At 35.7% G+C, this 17,772-nt stretch overlaps 2 protein-coding genes across 5 annotated transcripts in view; both read right to left on the bottom strand.

The window, feature by feature from the left end:
- The window catches only part of LOC117400199 (transcription initiation factor TFIID subunit 2), a 41,268-nt gene extending 33,996 nt beyond the window's left edge, over nucleotides 1-7,272 (bottom strand). For 2 of the 3 annotated variants that reach the window (XM_059022346.1, XM_033999759.3), the window contains exons 1-8: nucleotides 6,820-7,272; nucleotides 6,622-6,714; nucleotides 6,400-6,454; nucleotides 5,644-5,804; nucleotides 5,215-5,333; nucleotides 3,680-3,821; nucleotides 3,295-3,526; nucleotides 1,547-1,731 (exon numbers count right to left, since the gene is read on the bottom strand). In XM_059022346.1, coding sequence (XP_058878329.1) covers nucleotides 1,547-1,731; nucleotides 3,295-3,526; nucleotides 3,680-3,821; nucleotides 5,215-5,333; nucleotides 5,644-5,804; nucleotides 6,400-6,454; nucleotides 6,622-6,674 — 947 coding nt within the window. In that variant the 5' untranslated portion in view covers nucleotides 6,675-6,714; nucleotides 6,820-7,272. The remainder of the gene's footprint in view (nucleotides 1-1,546; nucleotides 1,732-3,294; nucleotides 3,527-3,679; nucleotides 3,822-5,214; nucleotides 5,334-5,643; nucleotides 5,805-6,399; nucleotides 6,455-6,621; nucleotides 6,715-6,819) is intronic. The other variant, XM_059022347.1, reaches the window with a different exon arrangement.
- Nucleotides 7,273-9,816: 2,544 nt separating this feature from the next.
- Nucleotides 9,817-17,420, bottom strand: LOC117399959 (sister chromatid cohesion protein DCC1-like). Of its 2 annotated transcripts, none has more exons than XM_033999420.3 (9): nucleotides 17,008-17,420; nucleotides 15,993-16,161; nucleotides 15,001-15,135; nucleotides 12,957-13,047; nucleotides 12,603-12,741; nucleotides 12,258-12,310; nucleotides 11,379-11,536; nucleotides 10,512-10,660; nucleotides 9,817-10,202 (listed from the first exon to the last, which is right to left on the bottom strand). In XM_033999420.3, exons 1-9 carry the CDS (start codon nucleotides 17,175-17,177, stop codon nucleotides 10,091-10,093), a joined length of 1,176 nt encoding a protein of 391 aa, XP_033855311.3. In that variant the 5' UTR covers nucleotides 17,178-17,420; the 3' UTR covers nucleotides 9,817-10,090. The 2 variants fall into 2 exon arrangements, with proteins under 2 accessions (XP_033855311.3, XP_033855312.3); XM_033999421.3 differs by having other exon boundaries at nucleotides 15,993-16,156; nucleotides 17,008-17,171.
- Nucleotides 17,421-17,772: the final 352 nt, after the last annotated feature.

Raw genomic sequence — 17,772 nt, 5'->3', positions numbered from 1 at the left:
ATCAATGAACACAACCATGTAAAACAATTTACATGTAATGTACTTCCTCAACTCTCACTTGATGGAAGCATAATGACTCCCTCTAGTGGGCATAGCACAAGGTCAGTTTTGCAATGTCTCCATCCATTTTTGACTGTTCTATTTTTTTTTAATCTGTACAATAAGGTTGTAGTATTTTACCTAACTAAGGGTAGTCAAATTCAAGTCCTGCAGGGCTTTTCCACTCTTGGTAAATAGGTCAAACAAAATAGGGTCATTCCACATCAAATGGTCACAACCTTACCATCTCAGATTCCTTCGATGTTGCATTCTTTGTAATTGGTTACTAAGCTATGAGCCCTCTAGTGGAAATCAGGCCAGAAATGGCATCTCTAGCAGCCCAGTACTCGAAAGGGATAGCAGATACACACTTGTGCTTTTAATGTCATAAAGCTATGTTTTTTTTCTCAGTCTATTTAAATATGAAACATTTTATCCTTAAAATTGGCACACTTTTTATACACTCACTAATGGTATTTTGTAGGTTTACATGCATCTAGATAGCAAATAATTGATTGAACAGCAAATAAAAAAAATGACCAGCTAAACTATGTACAATATCTATAGTATTGTATAGTGTATATACAGTTTGGCAAAATTGTGTTTTGTGTCCATTTCTTGAGGAGACTAGTTCCTGTGGCAATACAGAAACGTATTTATAGGTCAACCATTTTAGTGTTTTGAAATAATATAATAAAACAATTGTACCAGCATCACGCCTGTGTTAAATATGCTGTGAATTGGTTAAGGTAAACTTCTTTCCCTTTATGGTTGCCTGGATCTCTTTCAACAGGTAAGTCAATTAAAGACAGTCAGACAGGTGAGATTGATATTTGGTTGGATAATCTATTGTAAGTCCTAAATTCAGAGCAGATTTAGCAGACACCTGATTGATCATATCGCTGGCGTAGGCTGATTTTTTTTAAATGACTGACTAAAACTGTACTAGAAAGACCTTTCTTTATTGCAGTAGGGACCAGTGTCTTCAAGAGATTGGCCACAAACACAATTTTCCCAAACTACGTACAATAGTATACATAGGTCATCTTATAACATTTTACATATAAACCACAATTTGTTGTTCCATCATTTACCCCAAGACAGCTTTATGCTTTTTGAGTGGGTAAAGGGTGCTGAAGGGGTGTCATTTCTGGCCTGACGTCCACTTTGGGGGCTCATAACTCAGTAACACTGACATTGCATAGATAGTTTTTGTTGTTGACAGATAACCTGGAAAAACTACAGAGAATGCAATAACTACAATGGCACAGGAGTTCTTTCAAGTACAATACTGGAGCATTTTTTCTACATTTGGCTACATTTCTTTAACATCAATGGCAATAGCAATAGGTAATATATTAAGAGCTATTATTTGGGGGATTCTTCCTAAAATACTTCCATATGTGAGGTGGGGAAGATCCCAAAATGTAATCCATTGGGTGTGGAATGACCCAATAATAATTTAGGACTTGGGTCCTATATACTGTTTTTCATGGCTGACACTAACCTGAAAATACTCATGGATGCATAAGATGATACTTGCACATAGGTTTCATCCACGAACACCGTCTTAAAGCAGGAATATGGGTATCGACAGGTAAGGATCTCCTCAAAGAATTCAAAGATCTCATGAAGGTAGGACATTGAGTGTTTGAGTAATGGAAGGAGCTGCGGCAAACAGAAGTGTGTGACCTGGAGAAAATAAAATAGGGCACAAAATAATGTTGTTTGTTTACTGACACAAAAGCCAGCACCTTTATGGGTATTACTCCACCTGCTGGCCTGCAGTGATTTCTTTTTCTTAACATTCTCACAGTGAAAAATATGTTTTAAATCATAATTTAATGATTATCACAGTCCAAAATATAAAACTCTTGACAGACCAATTCTTGGCTATACCCATACAGCACAGATATAGCAAAACAGTTGTGCATCATTAGAATTTTAGGATTGAGACATCATTAAAAACAAATTATATGAACATAATTTAGATATTTTATTTAACACCAGGTAATAAAATAAACTACAAAACGAAATCGCAAAAGTCTATCGGAAGTCATAATAGTACAGTATTTGAAAATGTCACATTCTTTCAAATGTTGTCATTTTTTCGTTAAGTATATGGTTTCATTAGACTTTGTGAAGCAAAATTAGTTAATTCTATAGAGTGATACAAAACATTTGGCCATAGCTGTAGAACTGAGCATTAAGGATCTGTAAAACAATTAATAAAAAAAAGGATTTTAGCGCACGCATATTTTATAACAGAATGAAAGCATATAAGTATTGTAATATAAATTACAATAAAATGTCAATACAAATTAAATAAAATGCATGTAACTTTAAATAGGCTTCTTAAGTCTTACCTTGAAGTGTTACAGAACATCCTGCAGCTTACAAGAAACATATTACATTACCATTGCTGTGTTCCATACTGTCCATAATCAGACATCATGAGGTCATAAATCAACTGGGAAATACATTTCTCAACATTTACTCGGGAGTGTTCGCTAGGAGAAAAATGAATCGGTGTACACAGATGACGCTCCCTCCTGTAACAGTGGTGGTTTTCTGTTTTCACAATACAGTACATCACTCATTTCAGTCAGAGCACCAGCACTGTTACAGGGGGGAGCATGAACTAAATACACTGGGAACGTTCCTGAGTACAAGTAACTCACTAGTTTATTTAAATATGATGTATGATTAAATAAATATCAAAACTATCAGGAATATGTTGAAAAAAATGCTGCAATGTGGATGGGATACAGCAAAGATAAAGTAATGTGTTCCTTGTGAACAATGTATGGGGTACTGTAACACCAATTCTGAAGGCTTGAGGAAATTCTGAGTCAGATGGGAGCCTGAAACAACATGCTTTCTCTTAGCCTGTTTTGTTTGCAAACTAACCCAGACTGTAAGGAACTACTGTAAAGGTACACAGAGTGCTTAAGAGCTCATTATAAGATGCAAAACCTTTTTGTTTTATTTCACAGTACTGTAGTAATTTACATGCCCAGCATAATAGATACCAAAGCATGAGATATTCGTATTTCTGATGTTGATGTTCTACTGTATATACCTTTTAGTGGCATTTCTACACGACACTGAAATACACTGTTTTTTATCAATATAGTTTTCCATTTCACTTGAGACATATAAATGAAATTATATGCAAAAAGTCAACATGCAATGCTAGCATGTAAATAGGTTACATATGTCTAAATATGTTTCTTACTATTTTCAAACAGTTACCTCATGCATGTATGGATCCACAAGAATCTCAAACGGCCCAACAGCAAGCGATATGTTGGGAGCTGCAGTTGGAATAGGCAGCATGTAGTGGTAAGTTTTCTTCCTCATGTCATGGGTGTAGACTGTCTCAACCAGATCTCCACAGGAAACTGCTACCATTGCTGCATCAACTGTGAATTCCAGCTTCCATGTACAAAGCTCTGAGTAAGAGTCCACACAGGGAAACCAGAATCTGAAACAGAAAGCAACGTTAATTACCTATCTGTATACAGGGTGATTAATAAGTCACTGGAAAAGTAGACATGTTTGAACAGTATCTGTAACACCGTGCTTTTAGAACAGATCACATTTTGCTTTAATAAGTATAACTATCTGCAACACTTACCTTGTTGCATTTTGGTATCCACATGAGAAGACGTGGGCTCCTCTCTCTGCCATGCTGCCTTCCACATCAGGTACAACAAAGTGAAGTCCTCCTTTTGGCTGGTCCAGGGAAAACTCAATGTATACCTTCAGCACCTTCAATTCTAGAGGCATTGAATTTAGTTAACTAAATGATCACAGATTTTTTTGTATTTAATTAGTCTTTTAGCAGAGGCTTTTATCCAAAGCGACTTACAGAGACTTGGAGGTGAACTATGCAGCACAACTAAGGCCCTGTGTTGTATTTCGCGGAATGTGGACTGAACTATTTTATAAATTACGTGTATAGTTTATTTATTTATTTTTTAAACACCAAATAGAGAGAAATGCACTGACATCATCAAAATCAACATCAAAGTTATTCAAGCACTTCACAATAGCTTGTGAAACGGTGTTGTAATTAACAGCCTATAGGTAAAGTGTATCTGCAAGGACAGCTTTCAGTTCTAGTACATCAGATGCATGTTCACCATTTAGGCCTTGCAAAACAAATACAATGTGCAACACATGATCTTTGGCATCTGTCGACTTGTCAGCGACAAATGACAAGCAACCAGACTGTTTTACCAATTCCATAATCTCCTGCTTGTGATACTCGGCAACTAGGTAAGTTTTCACATCTCAGCTGGGCTGACCAAGGAATTGCTCTACAATTTGCTACACTCAATCTGAAGAATTTTTCAAGCGGAATATTTATGCAAAAAAAACCTCTGTCATGTCAAAATGTAATGTATTTCGTGCTTCATGGTTTTCAGTGGACATCTGGAACATGGAAGGAACTGTTTTTTGTTTGTTTGCAAGTAAAGTATTCGCGGTACTGCTCTAAATTTCTGTCATTCTTTTTCGGTGAATACTTGAATCTAAATGCCTGTCAACAAACAATTTTCGGTAGTGAGCTACAGTAACGTCGCAGAACGTATAGAAGAGCTTACCTCCATCACTGTGTAAAACTCCTGCTGGATACTGCTTTACGCAATCTGCTGCAGTCACATTTTTTGCCTTTTTAGAGACATCCATTTTCTTGTTTAGAGTGTGCAGTATTTTAATTTCCTGCCTAGATTGCATATAGTCACATAACAATCACTGCACAGCAATATGTGCATGGTGAATAGTACACGCAGGCACAGCAGAGCTGTACAGTTTGGTTAATGTAATTTTTTTTTTGTATGAAATAGAAATAATAATTGTTAATTTTTATTTTTTAAGAATATTGAAAAAATGTGCAATATTGGGCTAATTTCACGACTTCAGCGAAGTCTTTGAAATTACGATTTACACAGCGCCTTAATCACAACTGCTGCTGCAGAGTCACTTACAATAGGACCTTGGTTTTACGTCTCATCCGAAGGAGGGAGTACAAAGAGGTTAAATGACTTGCTCATGGTCACACACAGTGAGTCAGAGGCTGAGCCTGGATTGAACCAGGAACCTCCTGGTAACAAGCCCCTTTCTTTAACCACTGAACCACTAAGCCTCCTATTCCTATTCTTTTCTTACCATCTCCTTGCTTCCACAGTTCGGACGGCACCTTGATGCAAAGCTCTCCATTCCCACTGTCTGGGTCCACAGCGCTGACTGCAGCCGCATAAGCATTAGAAAAGTAATTCAAATTTCTCCTGAAATCCAAAATACAGCGAATTCAATGGTATGCAGAGCAAAACAAATGGGTTATTCTATCAAATGTGGAATACTTAAGATGAAATGGAAACCGCATATCAATACAAAATAAAATAAAGAAGTAGTGTATTTGAGACTTATTCCCAAGCAAGACCTGGCCACTTCATACAATAAAATGCTCAATTGTGTTTTTTAATGAATTTAATGTTTAGGTTTTTCATTTCCATTGAAGTCTGCTGATTGCATATGTGAGAGCAATCTATATCACTGTTTAAAAAAAAAAAAAAAAAAAAACGTAAAAGTACTTACTGCTTTGATTCATGGTGACAGACCTCTAAGGTTGGGTCATTATAAATGAAAGGTGCTTCAAGGTCATTAACTCGGACCCTGTAAATTCTGCATTGCTTGCTGTTGAGTTTGATTCTGTTTAAGTTGGTTACAGTTGGGAATATCGTCAATTCCACATGTCCCTAAAAAAATAAAGAAAGAATAAAATATATATTGATTAACTGATATAACAAACATTACATCTATGGAATGTTCCAAAAATACTTGGAATCACTAAACACTGTAATATTCAGCTACTGACATGGTTTCAGAAAGGATTTCTATTATCAGCACTACCGGTTTTAGAGCTACATGTGTAGTGCCCCATACTTACTTACTTTCAAGACTATTGCACCCTCCAACAAGGTGCACCCAGTGCTGCCCCTATGTACCTACTTTTTTTTTTTTTTTACAGCTGAAAGAAAAAATGTATTTTGGGGTGGGGGCACCTAATTTAGATCACAGTACAGTAGGGTTCAAGAGGGAGAAAACTTTTGTCCCTACACTTAATCTACCATTAGGGAATGTAAACAAACAGAACAACAAGGTCTGTTTTCTGATAAAGTAGCCTAAGTGCACAGAAGGCTAAATTGAGTTTTGGGTGTAAAATTTAACATGGTTTAGGGACACTGCAGCTGGTATACAAAAAAAGTATATATATATATATATATATATATATATATATATATATATATATATATATATATATATACAGAATATAAATTGAGATCTACTCACAATAACAGACTTTCGTTGAAAGTTTATGTTGTTGATGCAGACCACCTGGTGGGTTGTACAGGACAAAAAATAAAATAAGCACCAGCAGTAGAAAATATTAACAACTGACACAGCAGTGAAACGTCAATCCCACTAAGTTTCAAAATCACATGAAATATTAACTCTCTTATTTGGTTATAAAACAACAACAACCACAACAACAACAATAAACTGGATACTTATAATTTGTATGGTCGCGGGCTTTCAAACCCCTTGTCTCCTTTCTTCCTGTTCATTGTGCTCAGTGTCTCAGTGATGTTTTGGAGTGTACTACTACTGTGAAAAAAAAGTATTTTGTTTATTAAGCTTTAAGTTTGTATTTTTTTCATATTCACGTGTACAACTTTATGTTTCACATTGGTGTGGTTCAGAGTTACTTACTAGTAGACTTGACTTGGGGATGTCAGTGAATGCACGATTACCTTCGCAATTCAGTCTTTAAATGTTTTGAACTACTCCTGATCTCCTTCGCATTGCGATATAAACGTTTATTCATTGTTTTTATTACAAAAGACACGATGGAATTGTTAAAATGAACATACTATATCTCCGTTAATAATATACTGTACTTGTTTTTAGGTAGGCTATTGCAGCTCGTCGGTTCCGTGTTCCGACATTTCTAACAATGCGTCTTAATTACACTTTTTATTTTTGCGCGGCACCAGAACAACCCGTTTATCGAAGTATTTTTTTTAATGAAATACAACGTAAATTATTTACACAATACTAGCTAGTAAAGTTTTGCTCCTATCCGTCTACCTAGACCTCTCACAACAGAATGATCCCGCCAGCCTTGTAATCAGCCATTTTGTTTGTAACCTTTAACCTACCGCGTCACTCGATGTAAGTTGGTTTGTTTTTTTAATTTGTTATATATATATTTTTTTATAAATGTGACGGGTGTTATGTTAGCGTTTGACTTAAAATGTGCAATTTTAAAACAATAAAGCAGAATGTTATTGAAAGGGTTTATTATTATTACATACTTGCCAACATTTGTTAACTGTTCAGCGGAACTGTCGTCTCGGGGGTGTGGGGGCCGGGGTGGGTCAAACGCATCATACACATGGGAGGAGTCATACGCGAAAAACACTCATTATCATATAACACGTATGAATATCTGTTTCCTATCGCATATAAATCACAATCAACAACACAATATTATTTCACGGTACAGATTTGAATTTAAAAAAATAAAAGTTTTGTCAGTGTTGACGTTACGTGTGTTGTGTCGTTGTTGACGCTGTTTTTTAGTTCGTTCACACCACATATTAAGTGATCAATGATCTGATCAAGTGTACCAAACTAAACTGATCGTGGCCCATAGAGCAGTACCGGTATATAGAAAACATAAACCGGAATTTTAGACGATTTGAATAAACATTTTCTGTGACCGCAGTATCGTTCACTCATAGATTATTTACATTATCGATTTATTTTATTTATATGTATATATTAGCTTTTTGTCAGGACGTAATATCTATCATATAAAAATGTACAGTAAATTGAGTCCTCCGACCTAGATCATGCGTATGCTGTAAATAGTGTACAAACACAGACCCCTACATTGTGCTCTGCGTAGATGTATGATTTATATATAGCCCATAAAGTTTGTTTGGTATTCGTAATTTAAATATTAGTTGGACGTGTGATATTTTAATATGCATAAAATCCTATCCAAACTACAATTAATAATATGCATAATTTGCATTAGGAATTTCGTGAATATAATACATCAAGAAATCAAGGTTTGGTTATTTGTTCCATTCATAATAGACTCAAGGCGATTTATTGTTATAGATTGGACTGTATAAGGTACAAAGCCAAGACATTCTTTAAAATAAACAGCTCACCAAGGGAAACAAGAATACAAATAAAAACATTTTTAAAAAATATAACAGCAGTGTAATACGTGATAGCGTTAAAGCACTGTATAAGGAGGTATTGTAAGCAAAGTAAGTATTATTAATAATAATAATAATAATAATAATACTGAAAATGCACAGTATTGCTATTGGAAAATCATTTGAAAGTGTTATTTTACAGTGTAAAATTACCATGGTCATTTTATAACGGCTGCAAGGCGATATCAGAAGATTAAAAACACATTTATTAAAAATATATACATGATTCAGGGGTGATGTAATACAGGCATGAGGAATGTAAATAGTAAAGTTTTCATGTCTATAACCCATATTAAACAGATATGCAAGCAAATATTGAGAAGGGACAAATCAGAGTAAGCAGACGGTGGTCTCAAACTTCACAGGACTAATGTAATCTACTTAGTTTGGATCTTTTTATGACTCCAAGAGTCTGGTTTAGTACACTACAGTCAGTACTAAACTTGATCTAGTTTAACTGATGATCCCAGTGGTCGAATCAACTTTTGGTACCCTGCTGTTGGGATAAGCAGTGCTACTAATGTTAGTCCAAGCAAATGGATGAAACTCATTTAAATCTCCCTATTGAGCGCATTAAGTGGACCGCATCTGTCAAGATGGAATCTACCCATGTTTTTTCCAGTCATCATAAATTCATTTACTGCATTTCCTGTGTGGTATAGTGCTATGAATGTTCACCCTCCTCAATTCTCTGAGTACTATATGGGTTGCTCATTGATTAAATTAGTTATTTTTTGTAATATCTGAGACCCATCAGGCAGTTTGCTGCATATGCCAATATTCAGTTTTGCTTTAAAGCTGTGTCTGTCTGCGCTCACTGCTCATCAATTTGTTTGATTTGTCACTACTTGTTTTCCAGTTTCAGTTAGATACTGATGCACCAGTCATTCAGAAACACTCTCATGCCCCTTACGAACACACAGTTTGACCTCCACCAAAGGTGTAACTGCCTGTCATTTTACAGCTCATATACACTACAGTACTTATATACTGTCCTCTTAGACCCCATGACTGAAGTGATAAGTGTTCCATAAATGTGTCCATATTCCCCTCCTCCCTTATCGAAATAACATTGGACCATGATCTTAAACTTTGAAACAAATTAGGTTGCATGTATATTCATTATACATATTTGCATTTTTGACTTTACAAAGTGTAACTTAGTTATTTATAATCTGTGTGTACTCAAAATATATTTTTTGTAACTTTTGGCTATAAACATGAGATGTCCTTGTACAAACTGAACAATGTAGGTGCTCTAAATATGTCCAATTAATAATACCATAGCTGCACCATACAAAACACAATGTAAACTTGTTTAAGACTATTTTTTCAGATTTGACAATAAAATTAGAGAAAAAACATTTTTATTTTTTTATTGAGAATCTTTTTTCGTAACAAAAACATTCAAACATATATATATATATATATATATATATATATATATATATATATATATATATATATATATATATATATATATAAAGTTTAATATGTGCCAGAACATGACATTGAACATGAATCCTTGGGGTCATTATTGAAGTGAACATGGAAAGTTTTACTAGCTTCATTCAATAATATTTCAGAAACAATATATGTTACAATATATAAAGAAGTTCAATAAGTAAGAAGTAAGAAGTAAGAAAATGTGCATACTTGCATACAAAACCAATAGCATAATTACAGACTTAAAGAGCCTTAAAAGGGAACCAGGAATATGTACCATGGGATCTCAGTTCTTCTGATGGTTAAGTTGCTACTGGTCGTCTAGAACTGTACACTTTCACACCGTTTTGCATGGAAGTACGAGAATACTTAGTGAGAAGAGCTCCAATTGTTTGCTTTTCACCACACAAATCTCTGTTGGAAAGAAAAGATAATTTTAACATTACTTTAACTTGAACAAAAACATGTTGGTGTCAATAAATATTTGCTGTTCGGAAAGTAGAGAAAATACTTTACACAAAGACTGGTGAGTTTACATGTATGCAGTGGGTTAAAAAGCCATATTACTGCACCAGTTATGGGATCCTGTAGGATCAAACTAGAAAGTTTGGGTTCAATCAGTTACTAGGAACTGGACAAGCATTGTTTGGAAGAATGGCCTCTCATTCCTTACTTTTCTTATGTTAGCTACATTATTAATTTTTCTAAACTTGAATTACTTACTGTATATAGGGGGTAACAGCCTCTTCGGTCCATTTTTCCCTCATGCCAAACAGACAGTTAAACCTTTCCTGTGTATCCTCTGGTAAGTCTTCTACTTTGAGCAAGAAGATTGTTTCTGGCCTTGAGGATCGATCCACAAGAGCCAAACCCTGTTTAGAAATAAACAATAAAAGGAGACATACCCTCACCAATTACAGGACTATAAGTTAAGCAACACTTTGAGCATTATCTATTTGTTATTCCTATTGTGATAAACAGTATTTTCAAATCTGCAGGCTTAACATAACCACTAGAGGGTAGCATAGCCATCTTTATGGAAAACCTGCACTTCCAAATAGTTCACCTCTGTTGCATTTCACCCAGTAAACTGTAATGGATTGTGCAGGATAGTGCTGCAGCCCAACATGTTACCAGCAGGAATTAGAGACTCAGAGACAAGAAGCTGCAGTAGATGAACGTATGCACACGTTTATTATATACAAAAAACCACAAAGAAAAAGGCACAAAATAAACATGGGACGAGAACGCTTCTACAGGGTTAGGGTGGAAAGTTGTGCAGGGCTAGTTTGCCACGTCGTTTAAATATCCCTGGCTGTACCCTTGCTTTCCAGGTTCAATAGATTGGTAACACCCCTTGCATAGGTTCGGAGGGTGATGAGGTCGGGAAGGGAGGTTGGACGTTTGTCTTCAATCCTCCTGATTTGTTATGCAAGTTAAAGCACTTAGGCTACATTCAAATTGGCCATTTCAATCCAGTAGCATTTTAAAGAGCTAATACAACTTTGCATATTCTTATAGGACAAGAATTCCATGGAAAGTCCTTTTTCAGGTACTGGATTATTAGAATGTCTGCTGTGTTTCTTATACCTTGAGCTGATCCAGTCTGGTTGTCATGCCCTCTGGAACACTCTGCTGCCACACCTCCTGGAACTCAGACAAGTTAAACTTGACCGCGTTCTGCAACAGCATCTGTGCTGTAGCTCGGCACACTTTATCTTCATTCAGAGAAAAGTAAATTTCACCTGCTACATAAACAACAAAATAATATTGTTCCTTGGTTAGTGCCTCACTTGTTCTCTCTTATCTTGTAAGTTTTGTTATTTAAAAAAAAAAAAAAAAGAATTCTCCAGGAAGAAATAAGGAGGTGCTTTTTTAACCTAGTTTCTAGAAAAAGAAAAACAGAAATTATTCCTTTTCAAACATTTACTTAATATAATTCTTTGGTGTCAGTTCACTGCATTCTTCCATAGTTTAGCCTTCTTTGCATTAAACTTTTTTAAAGGTAGACCTCGTTGTCTGGTTTGACTTCATTTTCTACAGGTATCTTTCACTCTGCAAAGTACAACTTTAAAATTACTTATTTATAGCAATTTTGATTAATTTGACAGTTTATCTATAGCTTAAAATTAGGTCAACTCACATAACAATAGTTTCTCCTGCTATTTGAACATGTTAACAAGCTAACACAAAACTAAAAGGGAAGGAACTGTGAGAACAAGGAAATCCCTTTTTTAGATGAAACATACAATAACACGCAGTCCGCGTGTGAGTTTGAAATATAAAAAATACACCATTTCCAACCAGACTACAACATTGTTAACTAACATAATCCCTCTGAATAAACCTCAACAAGGAAAATGAACCCCAAGATACGAAATCCTCTCTGGGTACTCACACTTGATGATAGGTAACACACTAAGCAAAGCCGAGCAGCAGTCACTCTAATTTACCAGCAAATAACATTACCTTCCGCTGTGTATCGCTTGCCATAGCAGTTCAAACAGTGTTCAATCAGCTCCCTACAAGAAACATGGAAAAAGAGCAGCAAATATTACTCTCGATATCTATGTATGTATGGTAGAGTGGCTGACGGCAAGGCTGGACAACGGCAGGAAAACACACACACAGGCTGGATGCTGCAGTTTGAAACACTTTTATTCTTTACACAGTAGATAATCCAAACACAAAATAAACAAAAACACAAATAAAGTAATCAAGGTGCAGCTTTCTTTCAGCTATTACACCATTAAATGCAACAGTAAGAAGTCTCAATAGTAGTAAAACTTTTATATTGAACATTTAGATACTTACTTTGGTTCAAGGGGGCCAAGCTCCTCTAGACACACACTCAAAGTAACTTTACTGAACGACCAAGATTCTGAATCCACTAGTTGGGTAATATGACCCAAAATTTTCATCTCGTAGTCAAACTCCAGAATCCTCCAGTATCCTACAAAAGAAAAAATAAATGCACACAATATCAGCTCATCTAAAATGCATCCGCATTCCCTTATGGATCCCCAGCCAAACTCACGATTGTGTGGCACACCACCCACACCTCGCAGTAGTGTCTTTACTATGCAAGTCACCAAGGATCCAAAATAAATACTTCTTTAAACATGCCCTTAATTTAAATTATTTTATTAAAAACATACGTGCGCATACCTTCAATCTCACAGGCATGGATAAGCTGAAGCTGGTTTAACAGTTCTTGCTCGCTTGCTTGAATTCTTTCCAACAAGTCATCTGTAGAGTACTAGAAATGTCAAACAAAAATATATGGTGATAAATATAAAATAATCATAGTTCAATTCATTCAATAGAATATTTTCGTAATGGCACAAAAAACTAAACAAAACACCATCTAAGAAAATGAGTACTGCCGTACAAACTACTATGTTAGTAACATACATTCCCCACCACAACTGTAAATTCAAAATGAGAGCTATCAGTACGATGAAAAAGTTGATGACCATATATCAACAGTATGTACAGAATAATATCATTATACCCAAAGAATCTGATACTCTCTAAAACTTATACGAAATAAGGTTAAAACCAAGTTTCATTACAGTTAAGTGGTTCTCCGAACATCATACACTGAGGATGTATGGACAGACAACGCCACATATCCTCAGAATCGCATATTCTCAGTAACTTATGCTAAATAATATTATTGCACATTTTCTAATGGAGGAGCAGTCCTCCAAATACATGCAAAAATTTCTGAAGTGGTACAGCATGCACTCATAATCTAAACGGAAATTGAGAATCACGTTTTTCTAATTTCTAAAACTGAAACAAAAAAAAATCATTTCCACAGGTGTGGTGCTAAAAACATGGTACATATTGTAATACAGGCTTCTTGCTGCTGTAATTTTAAAGTTGTAACACATCCATTATCTACAGTTACATATCTCAAAATTGTTTGGAATAGCGATTCCATGTTTATAATATACAAAGCCACTGTGGCAGATGAAGAAAATAAACCTCACTGTGCCTTGGAAGGAAGCAACTTTAGCACTTTGATTCAGTGATGATCGAATCCTGTAGTCCTACAGGTATTTAAATACAGTAAGTAGAATACTACTTTCTTTAACACACAGGCTAACAAGCCCCTTTCCAGTCTGGTTCAAATGCTTGTTCAGGGAGTCATAAAATGTCTTCACTACACACTAGCTTCTCTCCCTTTAAAACATACTAGAAATATAGAGTGTGTTTCTAATTTAAATTATTTGGATGAGCAGATACCTTGGTCTGGGTTAAATTAAATTAGTTGGATGACTGGCTGGCTACTGGAGGAAAAAAAAAGACAAGTTTCTATCTCAGTGAATGAATGGCAGTTTGGGGACTCTGATTCCACACACCAAAACAGATACCACACTGAAGCCCAGGGTAGCACAATCTTCGGGGCACAGACTGCAAAGCTTCTGGAACTTTGAAAGAGGGTGGGGGTTGCGGGGTGCAGGGATTAAAAAAAATAAAATAAAAAAATAAATAAAAAATGATATACTGTAACTTGAGCTGACAAGAATATTATGGCTATTTAATCCAACCAAATAATTATACATTTATAATTAACAAAATGTATAGGTTACACTTAATATTTCTATTTCACTTCAAATCTGATAAGAGAATCAGTTTAGGTGAGCAAAAAAAATATATATATATAGCTAGAGGAAATCCTTTGGCACACATTGTACGTGTGTGGGTAACTATTCTGCAGCCCTGCTTAGCATCTAGTCTGCTTAAGACCTCAAGTAACAATCCTTCTGTCGGTCTGGTAAAAGTAATGTTGTTTTGCTCTCGGAGTGTGTACAAAGGCCAGTTCCTCCTCTTTGAGAAGGGAAGTGATGCCTTGCGCAGGAACTAAGAGTGTATTTCAGTGTTCTATGGCAACATTCAATCAGACTTTCTATATGAGTGGTATATGTGTTTTGAATGAAACGCATACACATATTGCTAATGGATTGCCTTGGGGAGAATGGGCCTGTCCTCCAAAGGCTGGAAGTTTGATTGAATAGCTCCATAAAACAGGGAAATAACGAGGTTCATAAAGCAATGCTGTATAATTTGATTGAATCTGCCCAAAAGAAGAGTGATTAAGAGAGACTGGTGTGCAGTATCATATAATGATTTCTGATTCATGGAGACACACTCAAAGCATTGGTAACAGACTATTACAATGGCAAAAGGGTTCATGCCTTACCTTTTGTTCAGTAGAATTTCTTTCATTTTCACTGTCAGGCCCTTCATATGCATTGTCCATTAAAAGTTTTTTGAGTTTCTTTACTTTCGGTCGACATCTCCTCAGCTCCCAGTAACAATTGGAAAATCCTGAGATCTAATGATAGAAATGTCATTAACACTATTATACTACATTTTTTTTATATTATTTATTTATCTCTGTTTATTTGAAATAATCATTGTAGTCCACTGTAAGAGTTAACTTGAACTTGAGTGTCCCTGTAAAGCATTTCATCAGTAAGCAGTGTCGTTGATTATTGCCATCTTTGATGTTACTGGATTATAATAAATGGCGAGCAATTTTTTCAATGGGCTCAACCAGTTGATATTTCCCGCAATAACCAGACGGTTACTACGGGAAACACGAGAAAATGTAATAACTCACTGACATAAACTAAGCCCCCCACAACAAGCAACACAGAACTTCACAACTCTGGCAGGAATAAAAATGCTCACCAGAGATTATAAAGAATACTGCATGGGGTAGTGTGTTATAAATAAGAATGTAATGCCCACCCTTGGGCTTCACCCTCTGGGTTTATGTAGCATCCCACCTCTCGGGTGGGCATTAAAATCTCATATCGCACACTACCCCGTGCATTGTTCTCTATATAACGGAGTTACTGACCTCCATAGAAAACAGAGAGCAGTGTCCAGCTGTTGTATAGTTTTTAACAATATGCCTAAGTCGTCTGATTATTATAATGAGTAGCCTATAATGTTTAAATTCCTTGTGTGTCTTTAGGAAGTATTTTGGAATTGTAAAAGCAGTTCTCCATTATGTTAAATAGTGTGTCTCTTTATACCCAGAGATTGTTATATATTCTCTAATTTAATCTAAGCAAGTTTGATCACAATTGGACAAGTGGTTCTGTAGCTATATGCAAAGTGTGACACACGTACACAGTGGAAGAATAATTGCTAGAAATCTGTGTAAAGAAATCTGAAAAGTACCCGAGACGGAATGAGATTTTGACAAGGTAGGTCTTCTGGAAAGTGATCTGGTGTTTTACAGTCAGGAATAAAGAGAAGCAGGTTTGAGGTGTCAGCTATCTTCAGGTCATACGTTTTATCTTCACTGCACAACACAGCATGTTCATCTTTATCACCTCTGATAACTAGACTAGAAAAAAAGGCACATTTCTGTCAGTGAGCAAGTTTTTCTGGGTCTTGGGACAGAAACAATATTTTCCTCTCATGCACAATGCAACAAGTAACTATGAAAGTATGTGGAGGTAGAAGTTTACATTAAACATATTTTCAATGAGAAAAGCAATGCAGGAATAGATATAAGAATCCCAAACTGCATTGCAGATGTACAAAAGTTCTAGTCCCTGCTATGTGATACCACACTTCCCTCCCTTTTCTTAAATGTGTGAATGCAAAAAAAAGTACAGAATATACACATCAAAGGAAATATATTTTACAACTCTATTTTAAACCACCACCAGACAAAGGCTGCTTTTGAAATGCAATTATTATTTGGTATAGTGTCCTATCCTATGGCTTCAGTTAACTACAGTGGAGCGTGCTCATAACCTCCTTCTGCTGTAGGTAGTGCAAGTCCTTTAGTTCAAAGTGATATGGTGGCAAGAAAGCTTTGGGAGGCAGTATCCACGTTTACCCAGTATAACCAGATTAACTAAAGCCAGTAGAAAATCCACTGGCGGCAGCCTTTTTTTATTATTACTGTACCAGCAACAATTCTACTGCCAGGGAAAAAAATAAGACATCAAGAAAATGTAAATAGTATTTAACTTTATTGGCCTGAAGAGAACTATAAAGAGATAAATATAGCATTAAGAATGCGCTTTGTGTAACTTACTGGCAGCACCAACTTGTACAACATCCGTTAAAACGGAACATACCGGTTTGTGGGACACTGCAGTTGGCGTATTACATTTAAAAAATCGCTGTTTCTTCAAGACTAGTAACTGATCTGACTGCTATAATTAATTGTTTCACTTACCTCTTACCGGCTTCAATGTGTTTACAGAGTGTGTCATCTAATTCCATGAGGCAGTAGTCCCCAGACGAGATGTTTTCACCGAAGGAGAGACAATGAATGACAGGTTTCAAGTCATCCACGTTCAGTTTAGCAATCTGCAGTGTAGCTTGCACTTCGTCTAGTGTCCTCATTTTTGCGCATTTCACTTTATATATATTCTAAATATAACGTGTAGGGTTCTGTAAATAATGCTTTTCTCAAATGAACGAACCGAATAAACAAGCTGTATTTAGTTGCAAGGAAACATTCCGTTTCAGAGGTTTACTGATTTATATAAATACAACAAAACGTTAGCAAATTAATGCATAATACTGAAAAGCACCAGAAACGCCTTCCTGTTTATAACTTCGACTTTCCCGCAATGTTAGCAGGAAGTACAGGGGCGTTTTGATTGACTATGCAACTGTCCAATAGGACGGGGAAATACTCATTGCTAAGCCAATTATAAGAGAAACTCAAAACCATTTTTGTAACATAATGGATACGTCTTCGTATCGTTGTAGTTGTAACAATAAACAAAACCCCAAATCGGTCATTGGTAATAGTTTTTACTTAACTTAAACATCTAAAATTAAAATACACAGTATACTTCACATTAAAATTCCTACAGCGGGCAGTTTGGATCACAAAGCTCCTTAAAAAACGACTTACATTTAAATAAATACCAGTGATTTATTTTGATACAACATTGACAAAATAATTTTGGAGACATGCTCAAACTTTTAA

The sequence above is a fragment of the Acipenser ruthenus genome, chromosome 4 (assembly GCF_902713425.1).
Source record: "Acipenser ruthenus chromosome 4, fAciRut3.2 maternal haplotype, whole genome shotgun sequence".
NCBI lineage: Eukaryota > Metazoa > Chordata > Actinopteri > Acipenseriformes > Acipenseridae > Acipenser > Acipenser ruthenus.
Note: the sequence above shows the minus strand (reverse complement) of the source record. Positions and strands in the feature narration are given on the sequence as shown.